The sequence below is a fragment of the Benincasa hispida genome, chromosome 11 (assembly GCF_027475165.1).
Source record: "Benincasa hispida cultivar pf3 chromosome 11, pf3_genome.v1.1, whole genome shotgun sequence".
Taxonomy (NCBI): domain Eukaryota; kingdom Viridiplantae; phylum Streptophyta; class Magnoliopsida; order Cucurbitales; family Cucurbitaceae; genus Benincasa; species Benincasa hispida.
Window position 1 is genome coordinate 27,467,462 of NC_143488.1, and position 13,946 is coordinate 27,481,407.

A 13,946-nucleotide genomic window follows, 5' to 3' on the forward strand; every position below is an offset into this window, starting at 1 on the left:
CGACGCTTAACAACGATAAGGTGGCTGTTGCCATTTGAAAAAGTTGCAAACAAAACTTTATAGATTTTGCTAAACCACTTTTAAACCAATCAGTTTTGCAAAATAATTTCAAGTACCCTAAGTTATAGACTTCTATTTTGCAATGATGCCCCAGTGAGTCAGGACAAATGCCACCGGTGGGGTGATCAGTTGCCCCTTCGTTGGGATGAGACATTCTCAACCATTAGGCAGAACCAACTCTTGGAACTGAACCTAACAACCACCATTTTTTGGTCCAGAATCGTTAACATTTAACTATTTCGTGCAAGTGTAACCCCTCGCTTTCGGTGCCAGAGTCTTGCCCTAATGCGCTTACCGTAGGGAAAAAACAGATTAGGACAAGAGACTAAGTTACTTTATCCTCTTACAGGAGATCAAATAATGAAACACGCAAAACTGTCATCCTTTAGGGGGACATTCCCAGGGTGCCTCGAGGCGATGCACAATAACTTTATTCAACCTAACGAGGGAGACCAAGGGATGTGCTGTCGCACTTTCTGCACCCACTTACTATGAACATTCTCTCCATTCACCTTAATATTGACCTACCCAAACACCATCCGTTGGGGGGACATGCCAAAGGTGCCACGAGGACGAGGATAGATCTCACAGTGTGGACTATTTAAGAGAAAAGTGAAAGGTTTAAGTGAAACATCTCATGCCCCAAGTACCTCTAACTGAATGTTCTACCTAGGGATTCATTAACCTAGACAATCTGGCTACTGATTTTAGTCTAAGTCGTCTTTTTAAACTCTGCTCATAAACAACGTTTGTCTATAAAATCTGAACAAGTTCAAGTAGTCACATTTAAACACTTTAATGGACTGTCCTTAACTTGCATGCATGCATCAAATCTATCTAATTCACCTTTCCAGGTAAGTTCTCAAGTAGGGGTGTTACGTTTCTGTCAACTTAAATACCCCAACCTAGACAAAACCCACCTTAGACAAAAGGTCCCTTATAGATAGACTTACTACACTTTAACCTTTTATTAGCAAATTTAATCCTATTAAACTGATTAAAAGATTAAATCCTTAGGGTTGCTAATCATATTAGAACCGTGATCTTAGGTCTATGTGATCCAAGTTTTAAACACTTTAAAACCATGAATTAAACCTAATTGAGCATGCATGTCTTTCTTATTTCTTTAAGTTCTAGTTTCTCTTTAACACTTAAAAAAAAACAACTAAAAACATTGCGCACAACGAGGTGTTAATAACATTTATAAAATAACCTATGTATCATACTTCATGCAATGTCCGGCCATTACTATATATAAATTTTATATAACGTGTAACAACCAAGCAAACATGCTATCATTCACCCTTATACTATAACATTTATAATATAAAGATGATGCATGTCAATGCTTTTTATGCATGCATAAATATAACTCTTATATTATATGATGCATGAGCATGCTCTTATATAATTAAATCATGCTTCTCTAAATTATAACAATTACAATAAAGAGATGATGCATGACCATTGCATAACCTAAGGTGGGATTTACTATATGTGCATACCATATGACATATAAAACATACATCGCATGTAATAAATAAAGGATTAATGGACTGGAATGAGTCTGTTAACCAAAAAAACCGGAATGAAAAGTCCTATCCTATAGTTTGATATCACATATTTACTATAGTATTTTCTTCTCTACTTGATATAAATCATATTTATATCTAATTTCCTCCAAAATAATGTATCTCATACATTTAGCCAATTATATCATAAATAATTAACCAATCCAAATATATCATATATAATTAAACTTCCTCTTGTCAATTTGAACATTTCAAATTAACCCAAACACTGGTTCTCGACTTTATCCAAGCTACCCAGGGGACCTAATGAACCTGTGGCTCAAAGCTCCAACGGTACGTGAATACCTGACTAAACTTTTTAGCCACGAGATCCACCATCCGTTAACTGTCAATGATTCCACTAAAGACCAATAGTTGAACTCTTCTTACTACAAATATATTTTTGTGTCCATTGGATACAACCAATCATGAGTACGATGACCCTTTACAGTGCTCGTAAGTACAGCTGGACCAATTTACTATTTTGTCCCTGTAGTTACATCTCACTTCTTAAGTACCACTGATTCCTCTAATGAACAATACAACATAGTCCAACTATGTGTGAACACTTCTCAAGCGAAGAGAAGGTGTGTGGCGCCACATCGTTCAAGCCCTGGAATCAGCCCTTAAGGGAGCCATCTATCTATTTACCCCTGTCTTAGGGAAAGAGTGAATTCCATCTTGTGTAGCTGAGTTCCCAGCTCCCAAATCAGACGAATCCTCAAAATGGTAGGTTTGAATCGGTGACATGGCCACTCGCACTCATACAAATCAAAGGACCGCCCTCAATGGTAGGAGTTCCTAACTCACTCAAGATTGAGGTCATGTTACTTATGGTCATCCTAGTGAAGTAAAGTTTCTGTCATGAACGATGTTATATAATGAGACGTTAACACTTTGTGGTCAGGTCTTATACAAACTCTTTGTATAGGACGCCCTCGCTCGCATGTCTCCAACACGAATGATCAGGATCAGACCATATGTGACAAGTCACAACACTTATGACCATTCCACAAAGCGGCCGCATCCGTAGCGTTACCAGGATAAGGTTTCCCTCCTATATCCATATACTACAGACTATTTTGGTTATCACTCAAGACATGATCCACTTCTATGTCACCACATACATGCTTGAGTCATATACAGATAACCAGGGATTTTATGTTTATTGGTTTGTGGTAAAGCAAATTAAAACAATTAACCGAGCAAAATACAAGATGTGAAGTAAATATCATATATTAACAACATAAGTGTTCGTATATACTGTTTAAAAACTACAGGATACGAGACTTTAGGGCATCAACCCCAACAGCTTCTACTACTAATAATCTTGTGAAGTCCATTACGATTTCTGCAAAAGATTTTGTTAAATTCCAATAGTATTAAAAGTCATTGACGACATCATTTTCTACTTCCATTATTTCCATCATAGAAACAGGTAACACCCTTAAATGTCTACTTTCCTCCAACTTTAAAATGGGTCATTGAGTCTAGCTCTACAGATAATATGACAGATAACCCTAGTCTATTCCATAACCTTTCTTCATCCACTTTTTTTACCTAATGTCACCATAGCTGATGGAATCGCTATTCCTATATTAGGATCAGAAATAGTTCAACTTATAAAATCAATTTCTTTGTCCTCAGATTTTAAGTGATTGAATCTTAATGCAGAAGCATGTAAATGAGTGTGCCAACAATTTCAATTTTGGAAATTCAAGAAAAATAAGAAGATACAAACAGTACAAGATAAACATATAAAGCATGTTTTTACATGGAGAAAGAAACCTACCTTTGAAGACCGTCTTTAACGTAATCTCGTCTCGTACGAACTCCCATGTACAACAAACTTCTTCCTCGAACAAGATCCAATAGGACACTATCACAAGTGTTACCTTGCTATCCTTAAGCAAGAATCGGATGGTGTGATCCAACCTTCTGGAGAGGCAAGATTATTTTACAGAGTTTGTAAAACTTTTTTAGAGAATTTCTTGTGAGAATTGAGAGAGAATTTTTTTTCTTTGCAGTACATTTCAATAACCAATCTCACATCAACCCCTTTGACGAATGAGATATGAGAATGAGGATGGGAGTTACAATAACTCTCCACCAATGTACAAATAACTCACCTAAAATAGGGAGTTAATTTTATTTAATTTATAATATATTAGTTAATATAACATAAGTAAATAAAAAATTAAATAATTAACTATTAATTAATTAACTTAAATGTCATATATTTAGTTATGCATTTTAAACATATTAAAATGCATATTTCTCTCCTAACCTATAGTTTAAATATAAATTCCATTTATATTAATTTTAATTTGTAATTTTATATGAATCTCATTCATATAATTAATATTTGAATCTTATTCAAATATATATCTTTCTTCTATTATAAAGTTTAATTTTGAATCATATTAAAAAATTATTATAATATATCCATATATATATTATATTAATTGCATCTCATACAATTAATTTATATTCCCTTATTTTAATTTGAACAATTCAAATAATTTAAAACTAAACGATTCTTGTTTTATCATTAATGAGCTAGCAAGGGGACCTAATGGATCTACAGATTAGAAACTTCAATGATACGAGATTAATTATTTAAACTCTTTAATTAAATTAATCAACATTCATTATTGTGAGTCACTAAACTAAAGACCCACAACTGCTTCGCACGATAGATATATTTGTGTCCACAGATATAACCACTACAGTGTCAAATTATCATTTTACCCCTATAATTATCACTTACTCCTTAAGTACCATTAATCCCTCTAATGAATAATAAATTTGTAGTTCAACTATAAACCAAATCCCTCTCGAGCCAATGAGAGACTGAAGCTTCATTGTTCAAAACCCATAAGGGAGCAATTCATCTACTTACCCTAAAAATAGGAAGTAGTGAATTTCATCTTGTGTAGCTATGTTTTCAGCTCCCTACTCATACCAATCCCCAAAATGGTAAGCTTGTTGAGTCGACAAAACTGGCCACTCTCATCCATAAAAATAAAATGACTGCTTTCATAGATAGGAGTTCATAACTCACTCAAGACTGACGTCGAGTTACTAATGATCATCTCATGAAATGTTAATCTCTTCATCAACGATATTATAAAGATAGATTAATCATTTTTGACATTCAATTGAGTTGAGAACCAATTATACTGATTAGCAAGAGTAAATATTTCTTGAAAGTCAAAGTCTTCAACTTGATGGTAACCTTTGGCAACTAATTGAGCTTTATAACGAGCCGTTGAACCATCAACATTATATTTGGTTCGTAAAAACTATTTACAACCCAATATTCATTGATGGAAGATGAGGTACTAAAGACCATGTACCATGTTCTTGAAGAGCATTGAAATTTTCAAACATGGCAAATCACCATTCAAGATATTTGGAAGCCTCGATATATGATGTTTGTGTAGATAAAAAGGACTTTGGCTTAAAAATTCCAAACTTTGCTCGTGTTTGCATTACATGAGTATTCAATATTGATCTAACTTTGCTCGTGTTTTATAAGGTATAACCAACTAGCATTAAACTTCAAACATATATACATACCTCCGTCCTCAATGAAGAAGATCAAATACCACTATGGTCCTTATAGAATATATTGGCATTACCTTACAAAAGCAAGGAAGTACAATAAATGATCATAAAATAATAACAATAAGAAAGGACCACCTGAGAAAATCACCACAAATAACTATTCCATAAGATTGAGCTAAATTGAAATGCTAAATTTGATTTTGAAAAATAGCTCAAGATCCAAACTTCATCCCCTTAAGTAGGAGTGTTCGTAGTTTGGGTTGGGTTGAATTTAGGGATATTTTAGGCTCAATCCTATGCTTCAGTTTGTGTATTTTTCTAACCCAAACTAACCTTTGTTCAATTATGAACCCGAACCAAACCAACCCAAAAAAATGGGTTGAGTTGGTTTGGTTCCATCAGTTCCCTTAAAAAAAAAAAAAATTGGAATCACCAATAAAAAAATCACTACTACAAAATCTGCATTACTTGACATTTGTAGTTTTTAATTACTTGATGTTTATGTGGAAAAAACATCAAGTGATATGATTTTGGACAAAAAAAAAATGTCAAGTAAAAGGGTTAAAAAAGCGAAGATTGACAATCGTATAGCACTAGATAAGCGATCGTGGGGTCCTCGTGGGCGATCGACTAGTGTTACTCAACGATCATGTAGCTTAGGTCAGCGATCGTATAGCATTTTCTAGGCGATCGTATAGCACTGGGTAGGCGATCCTATAGCATTGTGTTACTCAGCGATCGTGTAGCCGAGCTCAGCGATCGTGTAGCATTTGGTAGGCGATCGTATAGCATTTTGTTACTCAGCGATCATGTAGCAGAGCTAAGCAATCGTGTAGCCAAGCTCAACGATCATATAGCATTTGGTAGGCGATCGTATAGCATTGGGTAGGTGTTCATATAGCATTGGGTAGGCAATCATAGTATTTTGTTACTCAGCATTCGTGTAGCAGAGCTAAGCGATCGTTTAGCCAAGCTCAGCGATCGTGTAGCATTTGGTAGGTGATCGTCTAACATTAGGTAGGCGGTCGTATAGTATTTTGTTATTTAGCGATCGTGTAGTGGAGCTCATCGATCGTGTAATATTTTGTAAACAATCGTTTGGACTTGATAAGCGATCGTGTAGTATTTTGTAAACGAACTGAATGGTTTTCCTACGAACCTGAGAACCGAACCGACCTATTTGGGTTCATTAAAAAGAACTCAAACCAAACCATTTTTTTTAACCAACCCAAACCAATTGGGTTGGGTTGGGTTGCTCGATTTTTTCAGGTCTTCGGGTTTTTTGAACGCCCTACCCTTAATTTGTGTGTTTGTTTTTCTTAAAATAAGGATGAAAAAGAATTTTAAAGAGGTTTCGGGAAGGAGTTGGGTGTGGAGTGAAGTAGGGTTATTAACTCCATTCTTCGATTGATCCAAAAGGTTCTAAATCCACTGTGGACTCCACGACTTATTGACTCCAATGTCTAGGAACCGTATTATATATTTTTCCTACAACTGTACATTCATTGTTACGTACTTTTATTTCAAACGAATACATACAAACATACGCATCCTCGTAAGAATATATAAAAGTATAATTATTGTTATATACACATATATGGAAAAGAAAAGGTGTGTATGAGCATAAAAAGCAAAGGTGTTAAAACATGTCAACCCAAGCTGAAAAAGAGGGCCACCAACAACAACACACACACACCTCTCATGACTGTGGGGAAGAGAAGAGAGAGGTTTCAAATTGTGCACAACAAACAGAAAAGCTCACTAACTTTAATTTTTTTTTTTTTTTTTAATTAATTTGGTTGCGTGAGATTGTTATCCACATGTTTGTAGTGCGTGTGGGTAAATGGAATTAATTTTCTCATTGAATCTTCAATGGACAAAGAATTTATGAAGAAAAGGGGACTTTGATTTGATTTTTTTATAAAGAAAATAATTATAATAATAAAATTGATGGGTGGAGAGGTGGGGGCCTTTGCAGTTATTTTGGCTTTATAAATGAAGACCCAACTAGAAGTTTGCCTCAGATTAAGCTGAAAGAAGAAGAGCAAGACAACCAAAAAATATCATATTTCTCATAAAACAAAGCTTTTATTTGAATTCTATCTTGTTTGGTCTCTCTCAAACAAATGGAAATGGAAAGAAAGAGAGATTTCAAGGGGGAGAGCCACACCATCCCATCTGAAGATGTCTCTGTTGATTGGAGAGGAAGACCCTCCAACCCGACGTCCCACGGCGGAATGAGAGCGGCCGCTTTTGTTCTCGGTAACCCTCTCCCTCTCTCGAGATCAATCCTTTGAGTTCTCTCGTAGTACTTACTTTCTCTATTTTTTTTTATATGTTTTTGTATGTACTCTATATCATTCTTAAATGTTGTTGACGTAGTTGTAGTTGAACATGAATGAGAGTAGTATGGAAAATTGAAATATTTTCATCTGTCTCGTATTTTCTATTCCTATTGATCTGGATTTCTTTTCTTTGTTTTTTCCCTTTATTGGAAGTTCTCTCCAAATGCAAAAAATAAAAATAAAGAAAGAAAGAAAGAGAAACAGACTGTCTAAAGGGTATGGCTTGAATCCTTTTAAGGGAGTATCGAATATATATATATAAATAATGGTTTGAAATTAAAAGAGAAGTGGTTTTCTACTAGTTTGGTTCAAAGTCAATGGTTTTGGCCTTAAGATATATAAAATAACATACAGAAAAAGTTAGTCAGCTTTGCTGAATATGATATGGAATTTGGCATACCTAAGCTAAGCCTAACTCCTAATCTAAATATTTTTCCATCTCCTTTAAAGGGTTATTATACTTATAGATATAGTTTTTATCTTGTATTTCTAATATATATGTGATGTAATATTCTAAAACGATCCAAAATAAAGAAGAAGAATGAATCTGATGTAGAGTAACCGTGTCGTTGTACCGTTCACAGGGCTGCAAGCGTTCGAGATAATGGCGATCGCTGCGGTTGGGAACAATCTGATAACATATCTGATAAATGAGATGCACTTTTCACTGTCAAAATCTGCAAACATAGTGACAAACTTTGTTGGGACAGTGTTTCTTTTGGCCCTTCTTGGTGGTTTCCTTTCTGATTCTTATCTTGGGAGCTTTTGGACCATTCTTATCTTTGGCTTTGTTGAACTTTCTGTAAGTTCTTCCCATCATAATCATCATTCATTCTTCCTTTCATTTCTATCAAAATCAATCTTTTCACCACTCAAAATATATATTACACATTATATCCTTTCATGTTTATCAATAACTTATTTAATCAACAAGTTCAATGAATCAATCACCTCCACTTGAATAAAGATAGGTTATTTTTAACCCACCAAGGAGAAGATTCAATCCATATATATGTATTTTTGTTAAGAATGTAAATGAAATATTAGATCCATGGTAACCTATTAGGGCTTAGGTTTTTAAGTTGATACGTATTATCAATGAATATCATTTTACGTAGTTTAACATAGTATCAAAATGGATGAAGTTCTCTTGTTCAAACTTCTGTAATATTATTTCTCTCTAATTAATATTGATAATTACCTTTCGACCTTTTACTAATTTTCACGCTCATAAATATCATGAGAGTAATAGATAGCATATAAGTTCACTAATAATAACCTACTAGATATACTAGCATACAAGCGCATGCATATAATATATATATATATATATATATATAAGAAAAAATATCATTGATAATATGAAATTACAAAAGACTTTTGTAGTTTGAAAAGAGACTAATATGGCTATAGTATTGAAATAAGGGAGAGCAGTTACACCAAGTCATAACTGTACTTTGTTAACTATAGCATAAAAAAACCATAATAAGAGAGAGTTATTTGTCTAATGCACAAACGCATGCATATAATCTCGAGAAAAGACAGATTTTGCATGCGTGTAGGCATATATAACAAAAAAGAAAAAATATGAGTAAAACAAAAAGAAAAAAAATATGAGTAACCTAAGCTGTACCTGTCTTTATGTAACCAAGCTCACATTTTATTAAAAAAAAAAAAATTCATTTTTTTTTTACTAGATAAGAAAATATGTTGTATATGAGATTAGTTGAACCTAACCATTGTTCTAAAAAAAAAAAAAAAAAAGTGTATTAAAAAATTTATGTGTATGGACATGGCAGGGATTCATATTGCTATCAGTTCAAGCTCATGTTCCCCAACTAAAGCCACCACAATGCAATATGTTGTTAAAGAGTGATGAATGTGTGGAGGCAAAAGGAGTAAAAGCATTGATATTCTTTGTAGCATTGTACTTAGTGGCGCTTGGGAGTGGCTGTGTGAAGCCCAATATGATTGCTCATGGAGCTGATCAATTTAGTCCACAAAATTCAAGCCAATCAAAGTCACTCTCAAAATATTTCAATGCAGCTTATTTTGCTTTCTCAATTGGAGAACTCATTGCACTTACTCTTCTTGTTTGGATTCAAACTCACTCTGGGATGGATGTTGGATTTGGTGTTTCTGCTGCTGTTATGGCTTTGGGTTTGATCATTTTGGTTGCTGGTATTTTTTACTACAGGAATAAACCACCTCAAGGACCCATTTTCATCCCTATTCTTCAAGTAATTAATTCTACTTTTTTACTTTTTACCTTTTTACTTTTAATTACTTTCTTTACAATTTTGCATTATATTGTGCCCATGCACTTAATTATCATCTTTCGTAAAAGCTTTATCTTTTGTCTGAAAATTGTTGTCAAAATTATTATCCATCATTTTCTCTTTTTTTAAGTTCAATCACGAGGATGGAGGATCGAACCTGAAAGGTCAATAGCTCATTTTGGCATAAAATAATAAATTAATAATAGTTGTTACCTTTTCTTTTTCTTTTTCATATTTTTATATTTAAACCTATTCCCTTTTCTTTAATTTTGGTTTTATGTTGTTTATCATTTTCATTTGCATAAAATTACAAATTTCCTTATTATTGTTGTTAACTTTCCATATTGGGTTTCCATAAGAATCTTAGAATCTTATGTTCTTACAACCCAATAGATCATGGTTTAGAATATAAAATAATATTTAATAACTCGTACCATCTCTACAAAAAAAAAATTCATAAATTTATCTAAAAAGAAAAAAGTAGATTATAAATTCATAAATCTCTAAATGTGCATATATATATTTACATTTAGAGATTGTTTAACAGAAAATTAACAGCATGAAAATTTTATTATTTTTATTTTTATTTTTAATATGAGTAAATCTTGTAAGGCAATATATTTACTTACAAAAATACTCGAGTGTATCCTAGAACATTTATTTTGTGCATTTCAATCATAGTTTATCATATAGCAAATTTTTCTTTTATTTATATATATTGCATTAGATCATAGTGAAATACTAAAAATGGATGGATGTATTTCAAGTATTATAGACCTATAGTTGGGTAGACTATTTGAAAATACTGTTTGGACTGTTCACAATTTTTGGCTATGTTGATTAAAAAAGGAGTAACATCTCTTTTGTTTTGGTAAAAAAAATAAAAAAAGAAAAGAAAAAAAGAAGGAAGTAAATGTATGTATGGATTGAATGCATATATTGGAATTGAAAAGACATGAAAGTTAGTGCTGTCTGCTGAGTCATATTGTCCATAAAAAGTTAAATCAAAGTACTTTATCTCTGTCATACTAATCCAATTAATTTGCTGTAAAAATACATAATTCTTCAGGTCTTTGTTGCTGCTCTTTTGAAAAGAAAGCAAGTTTGTCCTTCCAACTCTCATATGCTTCATGGAAGCCAAACCAGTAATGATAAAGTTGCCTTATCCTCTGATTCTGCCAACCTTATTCCCACTCAAAAGTTCAGGCAAGTCTAGTTCAAATTTCCCATTTTTAACTTATATTTTTGACTTCTCAATGCTCTTACAACTTCACTTAAATTTCCCTAAACAAACTCAAACCTTTTCAAGAAAAAAAAAAATAAAAAAAGAAATCACTGTTTCTTTCGGAATTATTGTTAATAGGGTCAGTTTCAAATATAACAATTAGACCCAAGATATTTGCAGATATAGCATAATGCAAAATAATTTGTAAGTTCTCAAAGTTTATTAACAATAGACCATATTGTTAGGAGTATAAGTGAGTCTATTACGGATAGATTTTACTACATTTGTAATTCTTTAAATATATTGTTCTACACAATTATTATCCCTAAAAGTATTAAGAATGGCCCTTATTAATAAATGTACACTAAGATTGAAATTTGATTATTTCAGGTTCTTGGATAAGGCTTGTTTCAAAAGCCAAGATGGGGCAACAAAGGAAAGCCCATGGAGATTGTGCACTCCCAATCAAGTTGAGCAAGTGAAGATATTAATTTCAGTTGTCCCAATATTTGCTTGCACAATAATATTCAATACCATATTGGCTCAGCTCCAAACATTTTCAGTTCAACAAGGAAGTCTTATGAACACCCAACTTACAAAATCGTTTCACATTCCTCCAGCTTCACTCCAGTCTATTCCTTACATTATGCTCATTTTCATTGTCCCTTTGTATGATACTTTCTTTGTCCCATTCGCTAGAAAGTTCACTGGCCACACCTCTGGAATCTCTCCCTTAAAACGTATCGGTTTCGGTCTCTTTCTCTCCACTTTTTCCATGGTTTCGGCAGCCATAATGGAGAAAAGGAGAAGAGATTCAGCTGTGAATTTGAACCAAACGATGTCAATCTTTTGGATCACACCACAGTTCCTTATTTTTGGGTTATCAGAAATGTTTACAGCAGTTGGACTCATTGAGTTCTTCTATAAACAATCGGTAAAAGGAATGCAAGCATTTTTAACAGCCATGACATATTGCTCATACTCATTTGGATTCTACTTGAGCTCATTATTGGTGTCAATGGTGAATAAGATCACATCAAGTTCCTCCAATGGAGGTTGGCTCCATGACAATAACCTAAACAAAGATAGACTTGATCTCTTCTACTGGTTGCTGGCTGCACTTAGCTTCCTCAATTTCCTTAACTATCTCTTCTGGTCGACATGGTTCGATGAACATCCATCTCTCTCACAAAAGCTACAAAATGATGACAATCCCCACCAAGGAGAAGACTATTGCATTCACAATTTCAATTCTTCCAAGAATAATGTTGATGATTATGTACCTTGATTATGTTATTTTTCAGTACTTTTTTTTCTTTTTTAAAAAATTAATTGGGCAATATGATCTAGATCACTAGGGGGAGATGATAGAAGATATATAAATTATCTATTTGATATGTGTGTTTAGATTTAGGGTTTGTGTGATATTTGTGTACTTAGTCCTGTAGAGAAGAAACTAAATAATATTAAAAGTATAAATCCCTGTAAATGTCTCATTACTTGACTTTGTCATATTATCCCCAATGAATGACAAAAGTTGCTTTCTCCTCCACTGAAATAGTATCAATCTATGAGAAGTTAAGAATCTAAAATTATCTTACTCTCTAAATGGTTTAAATGGCTTTTCAATAAGAAATAATTGGTTTTATTAAATTATTAACAAAACTGTGTAGTAAAGATAAAATAGCCTTTATCCAAAAGCTATAGAAACTTTCTTTACAAAGTGTAGAGCACCAATTAATATTCCACTACAAGAATATCATTTTCTTTTTCTCATCAATGGACTGAAAATGAAATATTGAATTGGAAAAAGGTTAAGAAAAGGTAAAACTTTTACAAGAAATTGGCAAGGATAGTAAAAAAAAAAAAAAAAAAAAAAAAAAAAAAAGATACATTAGGAAAAAGTCCATTGACAATATTCAATGGATTCTTCATCTCCTTCCCACAATTGCACATCAACTTCATTCCTTAATTTTTGGGGGGCAAGGCCTAACCTTCATTAAAAATATGAATTGACAAGAAAGGAATAACTAAGTGGAGGGTTGGTGCTCTCTTCCTAGAGAAAGAAAGAGGAAGGGGGGAAAAGGGGGGGGTCCGGGGGGCCCAAAGAGATCTAGCCAATGTGATGTGATGCATGCACAAGGGACATAATGAAATCCCTATAAAACTGAAGTCAAAAAGGGGAAAAAAAATGAGAGAGAGAGTTATGCAGTAGAAACACTGCAAAGAGTATGTGTACTAAGCTTTTTAGTTGTCAATCATATAACTTTATGCAAGGAAACATGTCCCAAACATGTTTTGTTGTCTAAGCTTGGCTCCCCATGATGGGGATAGGCTCTTTCCTCAAAACTCCTTTTGGCAAAACAGATATCATATTGGTTGCAGAAAGATTGGATATGGCCCCCCCAATCCCCAAACCAAAGCAATAAAAAGCCTAAACAGTCTAAAAAACTACAACCTAATTCATGTTCTTACTCCTGGTTTTGATAATATCTACCTCCACTATAACCATTCTAAATTCTTAGCTTTTATGTGTATACACATCGAAATTGGCTCTGGTTTCAATACTAGTGGGTTATGACAGGTAAAATGGTAGATTTGTGTACTTAAAATTCTACTCCAAAATATGAGATGTGAGTCAAATTAGATAGTCCATTTCCACCACTATCAGAGGATGTTGGTAGTTTCGTCACCTGTCACTTGCAATTCCCAATGCTTTACCTGTCAGAGTGATGTGTTAAGATGACACTTCCTTCAGTGAAGCTCGCTATATGATAATAACCTTGTTTTCCCTGTGGAATCAGTTCAATATTTTCGGCTTTGGACATATTAATAATAATAATAATCAAAGGTACTGCTTTATTGTTCCCATTGTAAATGGATTGATTGTCTACAA

At 33.3% G+C, this 13,946-nt stretch overlaps 1 protein-coding gene across 1 annotated transcript; it reads left to right on the top strand.

Annotated features, from left to right (window-relative positions):
* Nucleotides 1-7,147: 7,147 nt before the first annotated feature.
* On the top strand, nucleotides 7,148-12,602 carry LOC120089846 (protein NRT1/ PTR FAMILY 4.3-like). Its single transcript, XM_039047259.2, has 5 exons — nucleotides 7,148-7,463; nucleotides 8,131-8,348; nucleotides 9,346-9,786; nucleotides 10,895-11,031; nucleotides 11,441-12,602. Exons 1-5 carry the CDS (start codon nucleotides 7,328-7,330, stop codon nucleotides 12,336-12,338), a joined length of 1,830 nt encoding a protein of 609 aa, XP_038903187.1. The 5' UTR covers nucleotides 7,148-7,327; the 3' UTR covers nucleotides 12,339-12,602.
* Nucleotides 12,603-13,946: the final 1,344 nt, after the last annotated feature.